General features: G+C 34.4%; 2 protein-coding genes across 2 annotated transcripts; one reads left to right on the plus strand and one right to left on the minus strand.

Moving 5' to 3' along the window:
- Positions 1 to 16,358: 16,358 nt before the first annotated feature.
- LOC108194682 (uncharacterized) lies at positions 16,359 to 17,033 on the plus strand. Its single transcript, XM_017361633.1, has one exon. The coding sequence runs from the start codon at positions 16,359 to 16,361 to the stop codon at positions 17,031 to 17,033; it is 675 nt and encodes a 224-aa protein (XP_017217122.1).
- A 2,622-nt stretch (positions 17,034 to 19,655) lies between these two features.
- LOC135147882 (uncharacterized) lies at positions 19,656 to 23,998 on the minus strand. Its single transcript, XM_064081919.1, has 5 exons — positions 23,786 to 23,998; positions 23,513 to 23,662; positions 23,093 to 23,329; positions 22,697 to 22,807; positions 19,656 to 19,688 (listed from the first exon to the last, which is right to left on the minus strand). The coding sequence occupies exons 1-5, from the start codon at positions 23,996 to 23,998 to the stop codon at positions 19,656 to 19,658; spliced, it is 744 nt and encodes a 247-aa protein (XP_063937989.1).
- Between the last annotated feature and the right edge of the window lie 386 nt (positions 23,999 to 24,384).

The raw sequence follows: 24,384 nt of genomic DNA on the forward strand, positions 1-24,384 counted from the left end.
TGCGTGAAAAGAGAGTGAGTTGACTGAGTGGTAGGTGGGTGTTTAGAACCACCTGTGCTTACTTCTCTGTTCTCTCCATACTGTCTTTCTTTTTTGTAGCCTTATACTCCCTCCGTCCCCCTGAGTTGTATACATTGGGGGACGGAGACGCGGCACGGACTTTAATGCTCCTGTAAAGTGTAGTTGTGTAATTTATTTTTAAATTTTTTTTTCTGAATTAAAGTTTGTATGTTATATTTTTATTCAGAAAAAGAAAATCTCAAAAATAAGTTACGGAACTATATTTTATAAGAGCATTGAAATGCGTGTCGAGCAGTTGAAAAGAAACGTATACAATTAAATGGGACAGAGGGAGTAAGTTTTAAGAGTTCTTATATTTTAAATATATTTGATTACTATGTAAGTCCAAAAATATTAACAAATTTTAAAATTTAATGATTGGTATTTTTTTGTTATATCATATAAAATAATAAAAATTATTATATTTATCTTTATTATATGCAAGGATATAATATTGCGTAACACACAATATTTATACATACTCGAATAAATTTATCAAAAAATTAGATAAATTTAAACTCGAAAATTAGTAATAACATATTTGAGTTTTAACAAAAAAAAGTAACAATCTAGCTCGATCGAATAATAATTATTTTGATCTTTAGTTGTGTCAAATTGTAGTGTTTGAAGTACTCAAATTACAAAGCATATTTTATTATTAATAACATATTTTATTACTTTCATGTAGCAAGCATATCTATACTATACTATTAAATCCAAAATATTAAAAATTTGGTCGGTCGGTATTTGGACTCAATTATGGGCTTTTTATATAATCAATTATTAAAAGTTTGGTCGGTCGGTAACTGGGCCCAATTATGGATTTTTTATATAATCAATTATCCTTTTTAACTAAAATTATTATCTTTTTCATATTTTCTAACTAAAAAATTCAAAATTTTAAAAATAACATTAGACAACATAGCAACTATCCTTTTTAACTAAAACCCGTTATCTTTTTCAGATTTCTAACTAAAAAACCGAATACTATTAAAACCGAGACATTTAAAGTTTGTTTGGTCGGTACTTGGGTCGAATAATGAGCCTTTTTATATAATCAATTATCTTTTTTAATTAAAACAATTATCTTTTTTATATTTTCTAACTAAAAAAACTCAAAATTCTAAAAACAATATTAGACAACATAGCAACTACCCTAACCAAAACACGTTATCTTTTTCAGATATTAATTAACTGAAAAACCGATTTTCTAAAAAATAACACATGCAACATACATGTAAAAAAAATATTATTATAATCTATACTATACTATTAAAGTCGGAAATCAGAAATTTGATCGGTCGGTATTGGGCCTAAATACGCGTCTATCTATATAACTAATTATTCTTTTTAACTAAAATATATTATTTCTTATTCCGTCAAAAAAAAAAAAATTATTTCTTTTATGTTTTATACTAAAAAAACTCAATATTCTGAAATAACATCAAGCAATGTAATAATTACTTTTTTTTAACTAAAACACACTATATCTTTTAGATTTTCAAACTAAAAAAAACCAATTTTCTACAATTAACACGGGTGAACAATGTTGTAAAAAGCGGGAATCGGATTTAATCGGTAAACACACCAAACAAGGATTAATCGAGGATTAATTTTATTGATCGGGGATTAATAGAATGATTAATAGAATAATCAGATATTTAATCAGTTCGGCGAGCTACGGAATAAGGATTAATCGTTATTAATCACCGAGTTTTAGAACAGAGCGGGCGACATATTTATAAAAATATAATATCATTATATATAGAGAAAATAGATTTTTTTGCCACTTAACTTATAGTGTTTTTAGAAACTTACCACCCAACTAATTTTTTTATTCTTTTAGTCACTTATATTAGGTTTGGTTTTATTTTTAGTCACCAACTTAGGTTTGGATTTGATTACCAGCATTATGATAATTTTTTTGTCACTAAACTTATTGCGTTTTTAGAAACTAACCACTGAACTATAATTTTTTTATTTTACTCACTAGTGTTAGATTTAGCTCTTTTTTTGTCAATGAAGTTAGGTTCAGATTTGATTATTAGCATTACATTTTATGTGTATCATTATTAAAATATAGTGGTAGTCGATAATATTTTGATGATTTGATATATGTTTGTATTTTTATATGTAGTACTTTTTATGTCTTCAAGGTCGCTTACCTTGGATGATAAGAATTTTACACGCACTATATGACCTTTAAAAGATGTAGTTTCATATATAACATTATTTTTTTTCTTCTGAATGAAAATTCAGCGTTCGAATTTTTACACACAAAAATAAGTTATGAAACTATGTTTTATAAGAATCTTAAATACATGCTAAGCACTAGAGAAAATTTGTAAACTAATGAGAGGGACGGAGGGAGTAATAATAATATAAAATGATGTATTATATATAGAGGACAATCATCAAAAATTAAGTTTTCCTCGCTTTATTTATTTATCTCGAAAATTGTAATAAGATAAAGTTATTAAAATTTTTGAAGATAAATTTAAGAAAGATCTTAGACTGAGCTAGTCCATTGAAAGTTTAATAGCGAAAGATGATGCGTCATATCACTCAATTACACTTTATCTTATGAGAGAGGGTGAATTGTTTGAAGTCATTGATTTCATATTCATGATTTTATTGAATTTTTAGAATCTAATTACTATTATTCCTGATTTTAATTTTTCATCGGCTCATTTTATATTACTATTGCTATATATAAGGATATAAACATACGACACATCATCAAAATATTAGATACTATCACTATGTATAAATGATGATACAAAAAATTATTATAATGGTAGTAATAAAATCCAAACCTAAGCTGGTGGCTAAAAACAAAACCAAACCTAACATTAGTGACTAAAAGAATAAAAAAATTAGTTGGGTGGTAAGTTTCTAAAAACACTATAAGTTGAGTGGCAAAAAAATTTATTTTCCCTTATATATAATTAATAATAAACCGGTGATACTTTTCCACTAAATTACATTAGCATTATTTTTAAATACTCTAATGGTCTCGGTTTAAAAGTAATATTATAAACCTATACTATAATGTATATTATTATTATACTATTAAAGCTCGGTCGAGTTTGGTGATCCGGTTAATATTCGACCCATAAACCTTCTTAATTTTTAACATGTTATGATATACTTTTCATTATCTATTAAACCAAACCATTAAAAATTAGATTAGTATGATCTGTCGGTATTTGGGTTTACTTGTCTTTTTAACTTATAATATGTTCTATATTAAATTATTAATTTTTAACATTTATATTAAAATATAAATGTTCGAACTAATTTTTAATTAATCTTCTGACGGACCTAACTATTAAGAATTCATTCTGTCAAAAAAAATCTATTAAGAATTCATTCAACCGTTAAATAAAAAATTTATTTAACCACATTTTTCTATCATAATTTTATTTTTACAATAAAATTAGTTAAATTTAAAATATATACGGTAAAAATAACAAATATCATACCCGCCCATGCTTTGCACGGGTTATAAGCTAGTTTATTTCTTAATTCTAAACAACGATTTCATTGATATTAAACAGAACTGAAGAGCCTTGCTATGTAGCCAATCTGGGGCACCCCCGCAGACATAAAATTTGAGAAATATTATATCCAGAACAAAGTTTTATATCCAGAGTTAAAAAAACATGAAAAGATGAAATTACCCCACACGTTATTTTTTTTCATTTGTTGTTGTTGTGTATGCACAAGCCAGTTTTGTATTTTCATACTTGTTTGCTCTGAAAATTAAAACTTTGCTGTGCTTATAACATTTTTCTAAAATTTTGGGACGACTTGGATAAACTTAAAAAGCGCTTTTTACTTAAATTAAAGAAATCTATAAGTAAGTAAGTCTATCCGGAAGACTGGAACACAATACCAGTACAAGTACTTACCAATACTTCTCTCTCGAATTAGGGTTTTGAGAGTCGACTCCCAAAACTAGCCGTCACTTCTCCATTCTTCACCTTCATCCTCTTCATCCACCAAATCAGTTTCGCTCTCCCATCTTCTCCACTATTTACCAGTTTTTTGTTTTTCAATAAAATCGAGTGTTGCTTAAACCTCGAAGATTCCAATCGAATTTTATTCTCGGATCTGTTTCGGATTTGAGTTTGGGCTTGATTGTTTTCTGAATAAATCAGATCTTTTGAATTCAAAGGTCCGATTGTGTTTTCCCGTCTCGCCTTTTGGCGTGTGTTGATTTAGTACCCCATTCTTGGGTGATTCTGCGTTGTTATGTCTTTTTGTGTTATCAATGAGAATGATTGTGATGGAGTTTTGGGAGATCTGGGTTATCGCATCATTATTACTTTCGGCATGTCTATAGCTGGCTCCCGGCATGTAGATAGCTGGGGTATGCATGGAACGGTGGCGATCGCATGTGCTCACCTTTCACAAATTATAGTTGTTCATTATTCGAGGACCCTTGTTCCTCATTGCTTAGTTTTTATAACTGAGTCGTCTGAACACCGCAACAGCCATGGAACTATTGTGAAGGTCAATTGTGAAGCTACCATTTTCGGGATTGATGTAGGCTGGATTACTCGAGAAGCTTTTGTATTCATTTTCAATTTCAAGAATCTTTGGATTCAGTTTGTTAAGCAGTCTGGAAACAATGCGGCTATTTGTTTGGCTCGTTTTATTGTTTATCAACCTGATTGCATTGTTAGTTGGGGATTTGTCCCGACTAGACTTGTTTTAATTTAATGGAATGAATTTGCATTTTGTCAAAACAAAAGAAATCTATAAGTGGCCTAGAAGAAGTGAGAATTGAATAATTTTCAGATTTTAAAAATAATGAATAAATAATTTGTAATATTTAGTAAAAAGTCAATTTGACAACTTGAAAATTAAAATGTACATGTAAAAAAGGACGGAGGAAGTATTTGGTTAAGCATATAAATGAATTTGTTTAATTGAAAATAGTATTATATTTATTGAATGAATTTAGCAATTATGTTATATCAAAATTTAAAATATTTTTTTATTTTTATCATGACATATAAATATTTTTCCTATTATAAATATAATTTTTAATATTTGGTTAAGCGTAGAGATGAATCTGTTTAATATAAATATTATTATATTTATTGAATAATTTAGTAATTATGTTATATAAAAATCTTAAATAAATATTACTGATAATAACACGTATCACGTATGTAGTGAAGGTTTCACTTCGAGAGTGCTATTAAATTCTAGAGGTAATTGCATATCGCACCTTGTAAGTATCGTTCAAAAATGATAGAGTACTTATACTTTAAAAAACTCAACTCGCATCCCTTATCTTTACTTCTCGAAACCGAGATGCACCCCCTGCCGTTAACTTTCGTTAACTCAGTGCACTCCGTTAAGTCACTATATATATAATTGGAATTTAGACCCCCTAACTTACTGTTAGATATAATTGATGATTACTAATGTTCTTAAAGTTTGTTTTAGAACAGGAGTGATCAGAGTTTAAGCTGTAAGCTGATCAGAGTTTAATAAAGTCTGACCAGAGTTTAATAAAGTCTGATCAGAGTTTACATAGTCAAGACTCGTCAGAGTTTACACGTGGAAAGAGCTCAGAAGCGGATATACTTCAAAGAAGGATAGAAGCGGAGGAGTGATTTGCTGACTATGGAAACCAAACAGAAAACAGTAGCAATCTTTGATTGATAGGATACATAGCTGATTTATAGGATATCAAATCAGAGATTGATTTTGTAACTGTGTATATATAGACACAGATTAGGGTTACTCTAGATGAGTTGAGTTATCGAGTATATTTTACAGAACCCTAGCAGCTCTTAGTGATAATATATAAATCACTGAGAGAGTTTTTGTAAACTGATTAAGCTTTGTGAATAAGAGTTTATTGCTTTCAATCTCTTATATTGTCATTCTGTGTGATTGATTGTGTTCATTATATTAATCTATATAGTGAGTTTATAGGACCTAACACTTACGTTCAAAAACGATATTGTACCCAAATTTTTGAAAACTCGAATCGCACCACCTATTTTTACATCTCAGGAACGATACGCACACCCTTCGTTGAATTTCATTAACTTCCGTTAAAATACTCCTCCGTCTCAATTTACATATCCCTTTTGCTTTTTGAGGAGTTAAATTAACTAATTTTTGACCAACTATTTGAAAATATGTATTTATTATTTTAGAAAATAGAAAGTTACATATTAAAATAGACTAAATTTAATTTTTGATGATATTTTTTTAAATTTTTTTGATCAATTTTTCCAAACAAAATAATTAAAATTTATATATTTTAATCAATAGATAAATTTATGTATTATTTATAATAAATATGGCATAATATTTATCTTTTATATTTAAAATAATGTATATTTTAAGTACCTAATACATATGTCACTAAAAATTTAAAATCATTCAATATGTAAAATCATTTTGACGTAGGGATAACTTAATTAAACAAAAATTTAAAAAAAAATATCAACAAAAAGTAAATCTAGTCTATTTGTTTTCGCAAATAATAGAGGGTCCGAATTTCGCAAATAATAGAGGTAATTGCAATTCGGACCCCCTATTATTTACCTCTATTAAAATAGGCTAGATTTACTTTTTGATGATTTTTTTAAAACAAAATCTAGTATATTTTAATATGTAACTTCCTATTTCCTAAAATAATAAATATATATATTTTTAATAGTTGGTCAAAAATTAGTGTAAATTGAGACGGAGGAGTATTTTAACGGAAGGTAACGAAATTCAACGGAGGGGGTGCGTATCATTCTTGAAATGTAAAGATAGGTGGTGCGATTTGGGTTTTCAAAAGTACGGGTACAATATCGTTTTTGAACGTAAGTTAGGGGGTCCGAATTGCAATTATATATATAGTGAGTTAACGGAGTGCACTGAGTTGACGGAAGTTAATGGTAGGGGGTGCATCTCGGTTTTGAGAAGTAAAGATAAAGGGTGCGAGTTAAGTTTCTTAAAGTATAGATACTCTATCGTTCTTGAACGATACTTAGGAGCTGAGATATGCAATTACCTCTAAATTCTACGCCTATGAAATGATTAAAAGAGTTATGGACTCTGGACCTGCTACAGTAACTTACAAGTGTATTGTGACTGCAGTGAACCGCAACTGCGTATCAAACGAGCACTGATTCGGTTTATTTGGTGAATTATGGTCGGGGAGTTTGTTTGTCCAAAAGTGGATGGTCGAACCGTATATTTTCATACTTAGATGGCAAGTGTGTATAATAGACTTAACTTGGATGGCAAGAAGGTATTTGAGCCTTTATAATATTAATAGAGAACTATAATATATCAATATTGGGGAATTTTGGGCGGAAGATACTAAATTTCAAACCCATCCCGATCCCCAAATTTTTTACCAGTCTTTTCTCATCTCTGCTCGGTACCCGGAGAAATCCCGATTCCTAATCCACGATGAGCAGATCTGATCAGAGCGAAGTGGTAGGGGAAGAATGCCCATCCCCATATGAGGCTCAATTGGCACATAAACCTACAACAAGACCATTTCCAACCCATCACCAAAACTTTCAAATGTTGTTAAGATTACACCTAATATATATTGTGACACCAAATTTTGATGTCAAATCTTCATTTAGTTGTGATTTTTATATCATTATATAGTTTTTCAAAATTTCAAGTACATCTTTATTTTGTTAAATAAAATAAGTTTTTCATCTATGTCTTATTTATATCTTATTACGCCTTCTCAAAATAAATATTCACAGAGAGTTGCAACATTCAAGTATGTCGGATTAGATGCTATCTATCAAACTCATGGCAGATATATATCTATACCAGCCACAAAAGCTCAACTAACTAAAAAATTATCAACTCATATATGGGAACTTAGAATTTCTTACATATTCTTATATCTATAAAAAAAAATTCAAGAATCCAATCATTTGTGCTTATAATTTAAATCTTTAAATGACAACATCCTTCAATCATCACATATCATATAATTTTAAACAAGGATAGCCTTTAACTCGTCTGGGTTGGTCTCGATGCCAAATCTAGAGATCATCAAACCTAGAAACTTTCTAGATCCAACTCCGTAGGCACACTTGACTGGATTTAACATCATTTTATGTGTCTTCGGGACTTCAAATGCCTCTCTCGGGTGCTCGAGATGATTAGCTTTATGTAAGATCGTCACTAATATAAAATCAACATAGACATCCATGATCTTTCCAATCAGATGCTTAAACATCTATTTAGGATTAAATGGCGTTTTGGTCACTCAACTAATCAGAAACTTGCAATTGGGTCATCCAACTCAAAAATCATTCATTCATTTCATTGTACTCTTAAAAATATTCATTCAGGTCACTGGCCGTTACACTCCTTTAAAAATTTGACGGAAAGTTGACTAAGCTTCGTGACTTGGCTTAAATAAATCCACTGTGGCATGTACACTCAGCTGAAGGGGCATTTTGGTCACTTAACTGACTACAAACTCGCAATCGGGTCATCAAATTTAAAAAACTTTCATTTAGGTCATAATATAGATTAAGTTTTTATGCGTGAAACTATTGAGTTTATGTGTATGTATTTGTTTCATTTTTTAATAAATTTCGAAATCTTTAAGAGAGGAAAAAAGGTGCTGCATGATAGCTTTTAATTCTTTTTTATTTTCAATATTTAACGAATATTATGATAAATGACCTAAATGGAAGTTTTTTGAGTTTGATGACCTGATTGCAAGTTTGTAGTCAGTTAAGTGACCAAAATGCCGTTTCAGCTGATTGTACATGCCACAGTGGATTTATTTAAGCTGATTGTACATGTGCATGCCACAGCGGATTTATTTAAGCTAAGTCACGAAACTTAGTCAGCTTTCCGTCAAATTTTTAACGGAGTGTAACGGTTAGTGGCCTGAATGAAAACTTTTAAGAGTATAATGATGTGACTGAAAGTTTTTTGAGTTGGATGACCCAATTGCAAGTTTCCGGTCAGTTGAGTGACCAAAACTCCATTTAACCCTTTATTTTCTAGGCGCTGATACGTGGCTCCTGCATTCTTAATACTGAACGGCATAACAAAATATACTAAAGCCAGTGAAGAACGGTACCTTAGAGACGTCATCAACGTGCATTTGGATCTGGTTGTATCCACTAAAGCCATTCATAAAGCTCAACATCTCGTGCCCAGCGTGACATTAATCAAAGTATTTATCCTTGGAAGAGGAAAACAATCCTTTGGACAAAAATCATTCAAGTCGGTGAAGTCTACACACATCTTCTACTTTCTATTGGCCTTTTTGACCATGACTGGGCTGGCTAACCATTCCAAATTGAATTTTCTCGATAAAACATGCTTCCAACAGCTTATTGATCTCTTGTCTTATGGCTTCTTGCCTTTTAGGAGCGAAGTTTCTCTTCTTTTGTTTTCGAGTTTCCTCTCTAGAATCATATTCAGCATGTGTGTCATGAAAAGGGGATCAATCCCTGGCATATCAGCGGCTGTCCAAGAAAAAACATACGGTTGTTCCTCAAGAATTTCACAAACTCAGATTTCAAATCCCCGGTGAATGACGCCCCTACATAGGTAACCTTATCCGGCTCCTCTGAATACAGGGAGATGGGAACCAAATCCTCAACAGGCTTTCCTCTTCTTCTCGGGCATCCAAGTCCTCAATAGGTAAACCCTGACCCCGACTCCCACGGGTCTCAACGCTTCAACGTAACAACTCCTAGCCATCTTCTGGTCTCATCTTTCTTCACCAACTCCGTTCCTCGGAAAATTTGATTTTCAGGTGATAAATGGATGCTATGACTTTGAAAGCATGCATCCCTGTCCTTTCTAGGATAATGTTGTAGGTAGACGAAGCCTTAATGACCAGAAAGTTTAACATATAAGTGGCTTGTCATGGCTCCACTCCCATCATTACTAGAAGTTGAATCATTCCTTCAATATTAGACTCCACTCTGTTGAAACCATAAATCGGCATGTGGAATGGTGTCAATTGTGAATCAGCATATCCCATCTTCTCATAGTGTCGTAGAAGAGGATGTTTACAGATGCTCGATTATCAACGAGAACTCCCTTGATAGAAGAGTTCTCAATTAAGAGAGTAAATACTAGTGAATGGTCATGTGGGTACTTCACTCCTTCCAGGTCAGAATTATTAAAGGTTAAAGCAACCTATATTTTTGTCTTCTTCAGGGGTTCACCAACGATGCTCTTCACCTCTCGAGCATAAGCCTTCCTTTAATTATTAGAAGTACCTGCAGTGGTCGGTCCTCCAAAGATAAAATTGATCACAGGCCCTCGTGGATGAGTTCTCTTATCTCGATCATCACAGTCCCTTCTTCGATTATCATTATCATGGGTGTTCTTCTCTCCATCCTTGGAATACCTGGACAACTTGCCTTTTCAGATCAAGACTTCAATCACGTCCTTCAACTGATGACAATCATCAGTCTTATGTCCCGTATCTTGGTAAAACCTGCACTATAGGTCCTTGTTTCTCTTTTCAGGGTTAGTCCTTATTAGCTTCGGCCATCGAACTCCTCTCTCCTTCTCAATTTCCATTAAGATTTGACTTCTAGGGCATTCAACCTTGCATACTTGGTGAACCTCGGCCCTGTTTTCTTTTCAGGTGGTGATCCTTCACCATCGTCGGTTTTCGAGTACTTGGTATCTACATTGTATTCTGTAACATTTCCACGTTTCTTTGAGCTGGTGGATGGTCCTCGGAAGTTCTAGGACTTCCTTAAACGCTCTTTTACCTTAATATACTTCCCTGCTCTTTTCTGGGGCTTATTCATATTATCAAGGGCCTCTTTTCTAGTGAGCGATTGAAATTTTCATATGTCGGTCCTTGTTGAAGGGCGATCATAGCTACCTTTTGGTCCAAATCTGGGACCTTGAGTGCCTTTTTGGTGAATCTGTTAATATACTCTCGAAAGGACTCATTCCTGTCTTGGTGTAGGTTCATCAATGAGGCTGAACTCTCGGTGTGTGTTTTGCTTCCAATGAACTGGCCTGTAAAAGCCCTGCTTAAGTCTGCAAATGAGGATATAAATTTTGGAGGTAATTTACTATGATAGTGTTGTGCCATCCCACACAAGGTTTGGGGAAAAGCTCGAGACTTGATGGTCTTTATGACTAGTTGAAACAACGAAGCATTCATGAACGTTCGAACATGATTGGTGGGATTACCTGTTTCATCATATGCCTTATGTTAGGCCGTTTAAAAAATGTTACGTAGGAAGATTCATTTATACATCAGGAGATCATCACAATGAAGCGACAAGGAACAATACAATTGACAGAAACGGATGGCCGCATCAGCAACTGATGGAACCACATCAATAAGCGGTTACTTGATCAATATCGAGTATAATCAGTATCTGGAGATTGAGTTTGAGAAGGAAAGAAAGAAAATTGATACGATATAGCTTATTTATAGATATATACTTCTGTTTGAGTAAATCAGGTTAGTAATTGTAGAAGCTGTGTACTATATAAACACAGATTATTAGGTCTTACGTAGAGAAGAGTAAGAAACACAACACGAGTAATATTTGTGTAACCTAACAGCTCTTGAGAACTTTTTTTTCTTGAGAGAGTATTTTAAAATTTCTTATAGTGATTAATAAGAGCTGAGTTTATTTGGATCTTGTTTGTTGTCTAATCAAGCTTATCCGACATTTGATTGATCAATAGATAAAATTCCGCTAAAAGTTTATTGATCAAATCAAGGCCTAACAAGTGGTATTAGAGCCAGGATGGTTATTTACTACCAGTAAAGATCGAATCATGTCAACAACCAAACAAGAATCACTCAAAATTCCAGTCCTTAACAAAGATGATTATCCGACCTGTAAAGTCAAGATAATATTGTATCTCGAATCCATATCCTGACTTCATCGAGAGGATTACTGATGGTCCTCATGTCCCAAAGAAACTGGTACCCAAAGAAGAAACAACACCAGAACACTATGTGGATAAGACTAAATTAAAGATGTCACGGGAATAAAAACTCGAAGTTCTCAAAGATTCAAAGGTAAAAAAATCCATTCTCCATAATAGTTTGGATTCTGTCATGTCCAATAGAATAATTGCATGTAAAACCTCTAAAGAAATATGGGATACATCAGAAGTTCAATGTCAAGGAACAGAAGCGATTAAAAAGAATCGAAGAGCACTACTTGTTCAAGAATATGAAATATAAGAGACAAATCCTGATGAAAAATCTTACTAACTCATATGAACAAATATAAAACGTAGTATAATTAAGATTCAATAACAACTTTCATTAATCACAAATAAAAGTGTTACAAAACTCTCTCAAGCAAAACCAGACGTCCTTGAGAGCTGCTAGGTTAACCAATACTCGAGTGAATTAATTACATCGTATGTAAACCTAATACCGTGTTTATATATAACACAACTACTCTATCAATTACAAGATATGCTTTAACTGATTTCTGTCCGTTTCCATACATATCTTAATTGGTAGTTACGATCCTATAAATCAGCAAAGTAAATAAATCCATCAGATGGTGTCCGTCTGGAGAATAAACTCTGTTCTTCGTTTCTGATACGCATCAATTCCTGACCAAGTCAGTTGCTGACCAGCTGCTAATACTGATCATCTAATACTGGTCAGCGGCTATCCTAACCATCTTTGAATCAGTATTCGTAACACCTTAATAGCGGGTAACTTGAATTTTCTTGAGATCCTTGCAGCCATGAACTCCTCCGTGAATGGTGGAATTGTGTTATCTAAATCACCTGTAGGCAATAAATGAATTCTATTCAAACTTGAGTTTCGAGGGTTGTTAGACCTCGTGTGAGTTGGTTCAAAATTCACGAACAGTGGGTCTTTCCCTTCATGTCCGAGCATATCTCTCCTTAATTGATCAATCTACTCTACAAAAGCTTGAATTCTGTCCAAGTAGCTTTAAATACCCATGGGCTGCCCCCTAATTGTTGTCCCTCGGGGCACGGGGTTGTCTCGTCCAGTATTGCTTTGAGCACGTCCGTGGTTATCATCGCTTCTCCTATATGGGGGAATATCATCATCCATATCCGAGTCATCAGAGGAGTCTTTGTTTGTAACCCATGCATCATACACATTCGTCTGACAAGGATTGCTTCTGTTGAGTCTACTTCTTTCAGGAGCATATGACCCAGTTTTCCACCCTAGGTTGAAGATGGGTTGAGTTACAACGACGGTTGAATAATGAAATCCTATGGAGGTGGTTGTTGCCAAGATATTGGTTAGAGGGGGCAAACTGCCAAAGATCATCGGAATTGAGGTTTGAGGTTCGGTCGTGCGGCTAGTTCTGGTGAGGGTCAACGTTACTGGTGGTATAGTGGTGAATGAATTTGAGGATATAGCCTCTTGGGTGGTGAGTGGAGGAATCGTTCCTATAGAGGTCGTAGTAGGGACTTGGCTGATGGGTGGATCCTGAGTTTCGTTTTCTTCTCCGATTGATGGAACATGAATTTCTGAGCGTAGTGTTCTTCGTAGTCTCGCCATGGTTGTTTTCTTATCCCCACAGTCGGCGCCAAATATTATGGATTAAAAAACGAGGGGTGAGCTTCGTGCTTTATGACTAATCTCGTGTGTCAGAACTCGAACCAGGTCGTTACGAGATACCTGCGTATCTTCACCGGAGTAAAGAATCAAATGAAAAATGTAGTTCTAGTTTTGAGGGGTAAAGCCCTTTATATAGAGATCTCAAGTGTTAGAAGTTCATATTTCTGTTTGGGATAGGTGATCTTTCATCATTATCCTGAGTTGTTCATAGTTATATAGGATCTTAGATAGTCATCTCCAAGAGTTAGAATCCAGGTAGAATTATGAAGTTCTGGATCTCTTAGTTGACTCCTAATTAGACTAGAATTCCAAATTCGGGTTTTGACGGGGTTGGGAGCTCAGGCTTTGAAATTCGACAGCAACATACCTCGAATATGGATATCTAGTGGTATTTTACTTAGCCTATATTAATTAATTATGAATTTAATTAATAAATAATATGTGAAATCTTTATTAACTAGGCTTTATTCTTCCTAGGCCTTTCCATAATCTAATTATTGATAACGCCAGATCCCGTTCCGGTGCTTCCGGCGCCGTGTACTGGTGTCTCGATGTGCAGCTGCTGGAAGGGTAACTGCAAAACAACGCCGGAGGGGGGTTTGAGCCCCGCGGCGCCTCCGGCGTGAGAGTATGTACAGATTTTGGAGATAAAGGGACGAAATAAGTGTTATATAAAAGTGTGGAAGGGTGGTGTATGGTGGCTGAGTATGGTGGCTGGGTGGCTTTGTGTTTATGTATTTTGGCTGAGTGCTCAGGTGTGTGCAAAATATAAGTGTGTAGGAGAATGTAACCCTTGAACCCTTCTTCCTTGGTCTATTTATAGGCCAAGGATTAGGGTTTAAAGCACGTACCTAGGATCCTAGTCCACCACGTGTAGAGGTTTGATCCCCTACACGCGTCCAGGTGTCAGCGTGGGAATAATCTTTTGGAACGTTCTTTTATTTGTCTCCATCTCTCAGTAGTTGACCGTTGTGAGTGGTCTCTATCATGTCAGTCTGAGACTTGTGCAGCAAGTGTCGGTTTGGCTTTATGCGGACTCCAGGCGAGGGGTAGGTCAAACGGTACCCGAGTCCAGGATCCTGCCCGGGTTGTGTACCCTGGCAGGCTGGGAATTGTCTGATGTGGCTTGTAGCTTTCCGGGGCTAGAGTCTTCGTGCGGGTTCGGGTATGGTGAACCCGGATTACACCCTATCCATTATAATAAAAATTTATTTCGGACCTCCATCAAACTGGTTGCTAATCAAGGTTCAAGTATATTAACTTCAGAAAATATGTGAAAAATTGAGTTGCAAAAGTCAACTAGTTTTTAATAAGACTGATGGGCTGAGTGGAGGAGCATGAACTAATACTTGCCAACAAACTTATATACTGCGCAACCACCTGCACCTATGACATACCTAACACTTGCCCTCCATCCATGCAATGCACCTGCCACCTGGCACCTGCACTCACCGATTCTCCCACTCCTTTTAGTTGTGTCATTAGATTTTGTTTTCCTGTAAAAAAAAAAATCATTTCATTTTGTTTACATATTTTGATACGCAAAAATTTGTTCTTACAAGTTTTACTTTGAGAAGTTTTTGTTAGTACTTAACAATTAAGTATCTAGAAACTTCTGAAAAAAGGTTGACTTCGAAGATGCAATTTTCGGATTATTTTATACATATAAAGTCTATCTTCAAGGAGCTCATCATGAAAATTGCAAAATTTTGATATTTGCTCCACCAAGAATCGGGAAGATTTGGAAATGGTATATTAAATTTTTATTGACTATTCAAAATCGGTCATAATTTACATGGAAGAACTAATTAATTTTTGGCGATGAAAATAACTAAAAATCATAAAATGTTTTCAATTTTATAACTAAGAATAAAATATCTCATCAAGTTTGCTTATAAATTAATTAAAAAGATATTTGTATCATGTGTGAGGATGAGAGTCTCTAAATGTATTATATGATTTGAAAATGAGAACGACTTACAATTATATTAAAATGTGAAAGAATGAGTTTTTTTTTTCTAAAAAACGTGAAAGAATGAGTTTATTTAACAGAAATTTTGATTTACACACTAAAATACATATAAAGATGCAGTTTTGAATTTTTGTTAACCGAACTTATTAACATAACATAAATTAACCCGTCCTAAAATTTCTAATTTTTACATTCGTACTTTATGCTAAATACAGTAACTTTCTTTTTTTCACTACAAGAAAGCAATGGATAACTAGATGCAACCCAATGACACAATGCAGGTAACCTCATACATGAAAACGACAACTAGACTTGGAGGGCAATTCACACGATAAACTTTGGCCGCAAGCAAACAACTGCATTAAGCAAAGTAAGATACGTCAAACATCACAATAATTTTCTTGCATATTCAATAATATTATCTTCTCAAAATTTAATATCTTAAAATTGAATATATATATTCATTCAAGACCAATCACAAATTTACACGTGCAAAATTAATAATTACTATCATGAGCCAACAATAATAAAAGTGAAATTTAATATAAATTTACAGATACAACGAATAAGAATCATCAACAATTTTACGTAATCAATGTTGTCATTTTCACTCGCCTACTTCCGTCTATAAATTGACAAATAATCTCAACTTACATCAATATATATCAATAGATTTCTCCAGTTGATACTTATCTTAAAACCTCACACGATAAAACATAAGAGATGAGCTACGATAACAACGCCGAGATGGATTCAAAACAAGCTCAATTGAGAAGAAAGGAAGTTCACGAAGAAGATAATAAAGATGAAGACTTTACGTTCGCGATCAGCGGCGGAGATTCGTCGCCGATCTCCGCCGATGACGCGTTCGAGCACGGGAAGATCCGGCCGATTTATCCGTTATTTGATCAGAATTTATTGTTAAATGACGGAGAATTGAGTTTACCTGCTCGGCCGCCGGTGGAGCACGTGTTTATGGAGTCTCCGGCAAGAAAGTCCGACGAAATGGAGAGAATCGCCACCGGACCGTACTGCGCGTGGTCGAAATCGCCGGAGATGTCGAGGAAGAGCAATTCCACGGGTTTCTCGAAGCTCTGGAGATTCAAGGAGTATATGCAGAGGAGTAACAGTGATGGACGCGACGCGTACGTGTTTTATAATCAGAATTCGACCGGAGAGGCCTCGTCGGAGAAGAAGATTATCGCCAAAAAAAGCGCGTCGGAGAAGAAGGCGGTAGTTGAGGAAAAGAAAAAGGCGAAGAAAGGAGATAAAACGATGTCGTCTCATGAGGTTTATTTGAAGAAGAAAGGTTATAATCCCGAGGAGAAACGGAAGTCGTATTTACCTTACCGGCCGGAGTTGGTTGGGTTTTTTACTAATGTTAATGGCGGTGGGTTGAGTAAAAATGTTCATCCATACTAACTGTTTATTGCGAGGATGTAAATAGTTATTAATGCTGTAAATTATGGTCGCTGACTCGCTGTAAATTTTGCAACTCTACTATTCCCTCCGTTTCATAATACATATCCACTTTTGAACAAATTACGCATATTAAGAAAAACTAGGGGTGTAAATGAGTCGAGCCGAGCCGAACTCTAGAGTGCTCGTGTATCGTTTGTTAAAAAATTAGCGAACTCGAACTCGAGCTTGGATCGAGCCAAAAATATTGTTTGAGAATCGACTCATTAATGAATAACTCTGTTCACGAACGGCTCGCGAACCGCTCATTAACCGCTCATTAACTTACGCTCACGAATTTTTGCTCACCAACCGCTCATTAATTTTGTTCACGAGCTTGTTTAATAAACTTTGCTAACGAGTTAGCTTATGCTCATAAATTTATTTACCAACTTGTTTGTTATTTAATTTAACTAAAAAAAAATTTCAAATTCAAACAATATTTTAATTTATGTTCTAAGAAATCATAAATTCATAATAAATCATGTTCACGAGCTAGTTCACGAACTATGCTCACAAGCCAAGTTCACGAATCATGTACACGAACTCATAATTCAAACTTGTTCGCGAACTATCGAGTCGAACTGTACTGTGCTCAAGTTCAGCTCGTTTATTAAACGAAACTTAAAATTTTGCTCAAGATCGACTCGTTTATGAATCGAACCGAGCTCGAACCGAGTTTTTTTTCAAACCGAACACCGAGCGGTTATCGAGCGTATCAACTCATTTACGACTCTAAGAAAAACTAACTTTTGTAGAAATTTATCATTTATTATTGTATTTATTGCATTGACCAAGTATAATATGTACTCCCTCCGTTTCAATTTAGATGTCCACTTTAAAAAAAACACACAGTTTAAGAAAAGTGGTTGTTCACAAATTAATTGCATTAAATGATCAAAATATGTGGAGTGAGATTGATCTAGGAAATATAAACAAGAGATATGTGGAGTAGAATCGACTTTGAAATATGATTTTGCATTGAAAGTTGAAGTGGACAACTAATTTGAAACAAAAAAATTTCTTGAAAGTGGACATGTAAATTGAAACGGAGGGAGTAACATATATTTGATCTAGGAAATATAATTTAGTAAGGTTTGGTATAAAACTCATCTTGGAAATACAAATATTGCCTACACTCCATTGAAAGTTAAAAAGGACAAGTAATTTGAAATAATTTTTTGTTCTCAATAGTGGACATGTAATATGAAACAGATGGAGTAACTTTAAAGAGTCATGTATGTCTACGTGTAGTTGTATACTTTCTCCGTTCCAACCATTTTTTTTATAATTTCGTTTTTTGGATGTTTCGTCCAATTTTTTATATTTCAAAAATTATCAAAAATAATCAATAGGTCACATCAATTTCTCACTTTTCTCTTCTTCACCCTACTTTTACTTCACTATCTTTATTTTATACATTGAAACGTAGTCCAGTAGTGGCTAGACACTTATCACTTCACCAACTTTTATTTTTCTTTTTCACCACATTATATATATTTTTTAACTTTCGTGCACAAACCAAACATAAGGTATTGGTTGAGATAGAGGGAATACTTAGTAGGTGAGAGAAAAAAATCGAATTGAAATCGAAACTGAACCCAAAATCATCAAAAATTAAAGAAAATTGAACCGTATAAAACTGAATCGAATCGAAACCGCAAATCAAAAAACTAAACCGATTCTAATGATTGTGGTTCCGGTTTTAGATTAAAACCGCATCGGACCGATTATTTAAAATAAATAAATAAATATTTTTAATAAATTATAATACATATATATTAAGATAATATATACATTAATATATCATAAACTATAACTAAATAATATATAAAATTTAGATTATAATTTGGTATAGATTGGAAGATACTTGAATTAGGTTCATTTTTTTCTACCTATCTTAGCATTCATCCAAAAGAGTACTATAAAATATAGACCTGGCAATTCGTGTCGTATCAGTGTACTTTTTGTGTCGTGTACCTAGTACACGTACACGAACACGACACAAAATGAATTCAAGTACCTCAAATCCAAACACGAACACGACACGGAAAAAAACGAAATAACACGACCCGACACGAAGTACTCAAATTTTTTGTGTGCTTGGAAATACACGACACGAATTGAACACGAAAAGTATAAGAAATGTACACGAAATAAAATATACACGACAAGTACATGACACTAAATGTATACGAAAAGTACACAAAATGTAAAAATAGAATATTAAATTATATTTTAATATTTTAAAAATTGATATTTAATTAAGTTTTATATATTATTTGATATTATACCTATGTTATTTATAAAACTACTATTACAATTAAATTAGATATGATAAATCATGTTATTAGTATTTACTATTAACTATCTATTATTATAATTAATTAATTATATCGTGTACTTCGTGTCGTGTCGTGTACCCAATGGGTAAACCTAAAACCGACATGAAATTAAGTCGTGTACTTTCGTGTTTGTGTATTTTCGTGTCGTGTACTTAAAATGTAAACACACACACGAATTTTTCGTGTCGTTCAATCATGCCGTACACAAAATTGTCGGGTCTAATAAAACATACTATCACAGTCATAGACTCACAACGTTGACTCTTTCATTGATCTTACACCATAAAGATACAAAGAGATAACTTTTAATGTTACAAAATAATTTTTAAATATTTTAATACGTAATATTTTTTCTTTTTCTCATTTCTTGCGAATATTCGTTTTTGTTTTCAGTCCAATTTTAAGTGTCGTTTTCTACTTTCAAGACACCTGTCTATATCACCTAACCTAATCTTATTTAATTTTATTTATATTTTCAAGTTCTGTATTAATTATCACGTTTAGCACCTTTACCCTGTTTACAACTTTTCAGTTTTTTTAGCTCTATATAACTACAAACTCATACTGTTATATACACAAAAGAACCGAATTACCGCATGATAAAATGGCGGGTGAGGATGACAACAAAAATGTGCAAAGTGAGATTAATCACATAATCATCCAAGAGAGGAGTCTGATTTTGATATTAATTTGAATGACTTCCCTGAAGCTCAGCAAGACCTTTGCCCCAAGAATCTATGTTTCAAGTTGTTTATATGATATGGAGTATCTTCTTTCCTAATGTTTTAAAATTATTTCAAAAGCAATTTTTATTATATTTGTAATTTTTATGTGATGTATTTCTATTTCAATTTAAATGTTTAACCACATGTAATGTATCTGGAGTTTCAATTCTAAGCTACTGTGAAATTGGCTCTGTTGATTGTTATTTTCGTATTGCATGAGATTTATATTGTTAGGTCCTATAAACTCACTATATAAGTTAATATAGTGAACACAATCAATAACCCAGTATGACAATATAAGAGATTGAAAGCAGTAAACTCTTATTCACAAAGCTCAGTAGGTTACAAAAACTCTCTCAGTGATTTATATATTATCACTAAGAGCTGCTAGGGTTCTTCTAAGAATATACTCGATAACTTAACTCCTATAGAGTAACCCTAATCTGTGTTTATATAGACACAGTTACAAAATCAATCTCTGATTTGATATCCTATAAATCAGCTATGTATTCTATCAATCAAAGATTGCTACTGTTTTCTGTTTAGTTTCCATAGTCTGCAAATCACTCCTCCGCTTCTATCCTTCCTTGAAGTATATCCGCTTCTGAGCTCTTTCCACGTGTAAACTCTGATGAGTCTTGACTATGTAAACTCTGATCAGACTTTATCAAACTCTGGTCAGACTTTATTAAACTCTGATCAGCTTCCAGCTTAAACTCTGATCACTCCTGTTCTAAAACAAACTTTAAGAACATTAGTAATCATCAATTATATCTAACAATCTCCCCCAACTTGTGCATAAATATGTTATGTGCAAGTTAACAGATAATTGATGATGTCAAAACAAATAAGTCAAATGCAACAGAGTTTAGCTATATAACAGAAAACTTTTAAAACTTACAGATACTTTTACTCCTTAGCTTCATAGACACCATTGGCTATCTTTAAGTATTCTCTGAGGAGTTCTCTTTCAGCTTCTGCAAGTGCTGTGATCATCTGTCTCTTGATCTCCCTTAGTTCTGGATCTGAAACTCCAGTTTGATAGATTGCAGCTCTAAGATCATAGATCTTGTTTCTTCTCATGTCTTTATCCAGCCTGATGTAATAACCTTTGTCAGATTCTTCATTGAAACTAAGAGTACTGATTCCAGCTATTGTTTCTATTTTTGCTGAATTCTTCTTCATCTCAACTAGCTGACCTTGATAATTGAAGTACTTTGGAACAAAAGGTCCAGCATTCTTATTTCCAGTTATACCCATCTTTCTCTTGATTTGATCTTTGATCAGATTTGAGATGTGTTGACATGACTTGTTCTTCACTTGAAATATGTGTGAGACATATCTCAATTCCTCCCAGTGTTTAGCATAGAGATCAGCTTCAATAACTCTAAACACTGTCCCATCAGACATAAAGTAGATAAGAATGTTATCACTTCTGTCATTCTTTACCAGTTGGACTGAATCAAGTTTGTCCATTCTTTCTTGCAATGCTCCAGTCTTGGGTGCACAGAGAGATGAGGGGTCTGTTGACATTGATCCTATACTCTGATCAAATTTTTCATATTTAGATCCTAATCCTCCTTTATCTCTTCCTGCCTTTCGATGAGAGATTGGTTGAATTGAGCCTTTGTCGAAATTTATCTCAGTCATCAGACTTGGCTTTGCAAATCCTGGCAATGGGGTTGTTGTTGGTTTAAACACAGCTTGAGCCTTGTCAGAGGTTGTGTCTTTCTTTGCTTCCTCATTAACTTGAGCTGTGTCAGAGGTTAATTTTTCTTCTTGTGATTCTGCAATATGCTTTGTCAGAGATTGCAGCTTCTGATTTCTTTCCCTTTACAACTTGATCTTTGTCAGAGGTTGTAGGCTTCTTCTGAATCAAACCTTTCTCTAGGTGTTCATCTACTTTGCTTTTTCCCTTGGATGTATACTCATCTTCAGAGTATACCTTTTTGATTGGTAAACTCTGATCAGCAATAGTAGTTTCCTTGATCAGTATCCCTTTTTCTTTTGGTCTGGCAGTTGATTTTGCAGGTTTCTGGATTTTGCCTGAATTTATAGCATCAACATATTCTTTCTTCAGTTCAGCTTCCTCTGCAGCAATCAACTCCAAATCCAATTTAGCTTCTGGATTTTCTTGTTCAAATAACAGTCTAGCATATTCTTCATCAGTCATTGGTTTATCTGATCCAGCCACTGGTCTTTGCTTTGATCCAGATGTGACATTGTGTGTTGGAGCAGATTTAGAACTTTGCTTAGACTGTTTTGCACTGTCAGAGTTTGAAACTCTTCCACCAGTTGCAGCTTGAAATCTCTTGTTCTTTGTAAAGTCATCCACATCATCATCATCATCATTTTTCTTTCTTTTCAGAGTTTGAGAAGTAGACTTGCATTTGACTTGTGCTACTCTCTCCCCCTTTTTGACATCATCCTCATCAGGAATCAGTACTGAGGTTATCAGAGAAAGTGAGGATTGGATGGCTTCAAGCTGTTTAGACATTGTCTCTTGAGTGGACTCAATGGTTGACATCCTCTGTTCCAGAGATTGATTTGCAGATACCAGCTTCTTCATGTCTTCCTTCAGAGGTAGTAAATGCCTTTTCTTATCCATATTCTGAGTTTCCTTAAAGTTAGCTACCTCTGTTCTAAGACCATCTACTGACTTAGATGTCTGAGCATGAGCAGTATGAAATGTCTTCAGATATAGAACTGTGGCTTTGAGGCTTGACATGACATCAGAGTTTGTAATTTTATTCTCTGCCATAGATAAGAATTCTTCAGCCTTTACTGGCTCCAGAGAATGCTGGTGACTCAGCCAGAGTTTATCCCATACTTCATTTGGTGGATCAACCTGAAGATCCCTGGGAAGAGGCTCAGAGTTTGGCTTCAGAGTCTGCAGTCTGGCATTGTATTGACTGGTAGACTCCCACTTCTGTTGTTGAAGAGACATGGGGACTTCATCCTCATTTTCATCATCTTCATTGTCATCATCCTCAGCATCATCAGATGCAGGATCAACAGCATCTTTAACAGAATCTGGAACAACATTCTCTTTATCTGCAGATTTTGATTTGCTGGGCTCCTCATCAGCTTTGGCAAGAGACTGCAATGCTTCCAGTACTACCTTGTCAGAGTCTTCAATTACAGCATCTGACTTGTAATTTTCTGGAGCTGTATCATGAATAATGGCACCCTCAGGAAATTTCAATGGAGAATGAGGAATTGGAGTGGAGGGTCCATGATCAGAGATTGGAGTGTGAGGATCAGACACAGCTTCAGTTGTAACTGGTTCCTTGCAGATTATTTCCTCATCTACTTCAGATGAAGTAGAAGATGCTGTAGCAGTAGAGAGTGGAACAGCTTGAAGAGGATGCACCATCAGAGCTTGAGATAAATCAGGAGTAGTAGTAGATGGTGCTTGCTCTTCCTCAAGAGTGAAATCAGTTATCTCAGTGATGGGAACCTTTGCCTTCTTAGGCTTGTTTGCCCTTGCTTTAAATCTGACTTTTCTTGACTGAGGGCTAGCCTGAGGAGGTTCAGAGTTTGTTGCAGGAGAGGCTTCCAGATCATCATAATCATAAGCTGCAACAAGTCTCCTTCTTTTCTGCTTTGGTGGAGAAGCAGCTTCAGAGTTTAAAGTCTTAGAGACTGTGTCAGAGTTTATTGTTGGAACTGTATCAGAGTTTGTTGGCACATCAGACTTTGTCTTCAGAACTTGTGTAGCAACAGAGGTTCTGGTTTTCACAGTGGAAGGGGCTGCATCAGACTTTGTAGCCCTTGTTGTCTTTGATGCAGAAGATCTGCTTGCTGTGGGAGTTCTGGAGGGTTGAGATTGTTGTTGTTGGACTGGGGGCAAATCCATACTAGCTCTAACTGGAGCTGGAATTAGGAGGGGCCTCTGGATTGGATACTTATCATCTTTTGAGATGAGGTCCTTGAACACCCTTTTATGAAGCCTAAAGGGCTTGATCTCATCATCAGCAGCAAAATCCACCTCACCAACAGTGGCATTAAACAATAATTGACAGAATCTTGAGAAATATATGACTTGTCTATTTTCATGCATTCTTTCACCAATATTTCTAAGAACTAATCTACCAAAATCAAAATTAGTAGAGTAGATCAGAGAATACCCAATTTGTAGCATATCCATGGGTATAGCATCCCAGTTGGTGCTCTTCTTCTGAAACGCCCTTGTGATACAGTCAAAGAAGAAGCTCCATTCCCTTCTTAGTCCTGGACGTTTCA

Source organism: Daucus carota, chromosome 7, assembly GCF_001625215.2.
Source record: "Daucus carota subsp. sativus chromosome 7, DH1 v3.0, whole genome shotgun sequence".
Taxonomy (NCBI): Eukaryota; Viridiplantae; Streptophyta; class Magnoliopsida; order Apiales; family Apiaceae; genus Daucus; species Daucus carota.

Bases quoted from the DNA above. Each gene is read 5' to 3' on its own strand.
- LOC135147882 (XM_064081919.1), bottom strand. From the start codon at position 23,998: ATGGATTTGCCCCCAGTCCAACAACAACAATCTCAACCCTCCAGAACT. The intron at 23,330-23,512 runs GTGCATCCTCTT...AAATTTCCTGAG, and splicing joins ATTTATCTCAAGCTCTGATG to GGTGCCATTATTCATGATAC. The intron at 22,808-23,092 runs GTCCCCATGTCT...GCTCATGCTCAG, and splicing joins ATGATGAAAATGAGGATGAA to ACATCTAAGTCAGTAGATGG.
- LOC108194682 (XM_017361633.1), top strand. From the start codon at position 16,359: ATGGATTCAAAACAAGCTCAATTGAGAAGAAAGGAAGTTCACGAAGAA.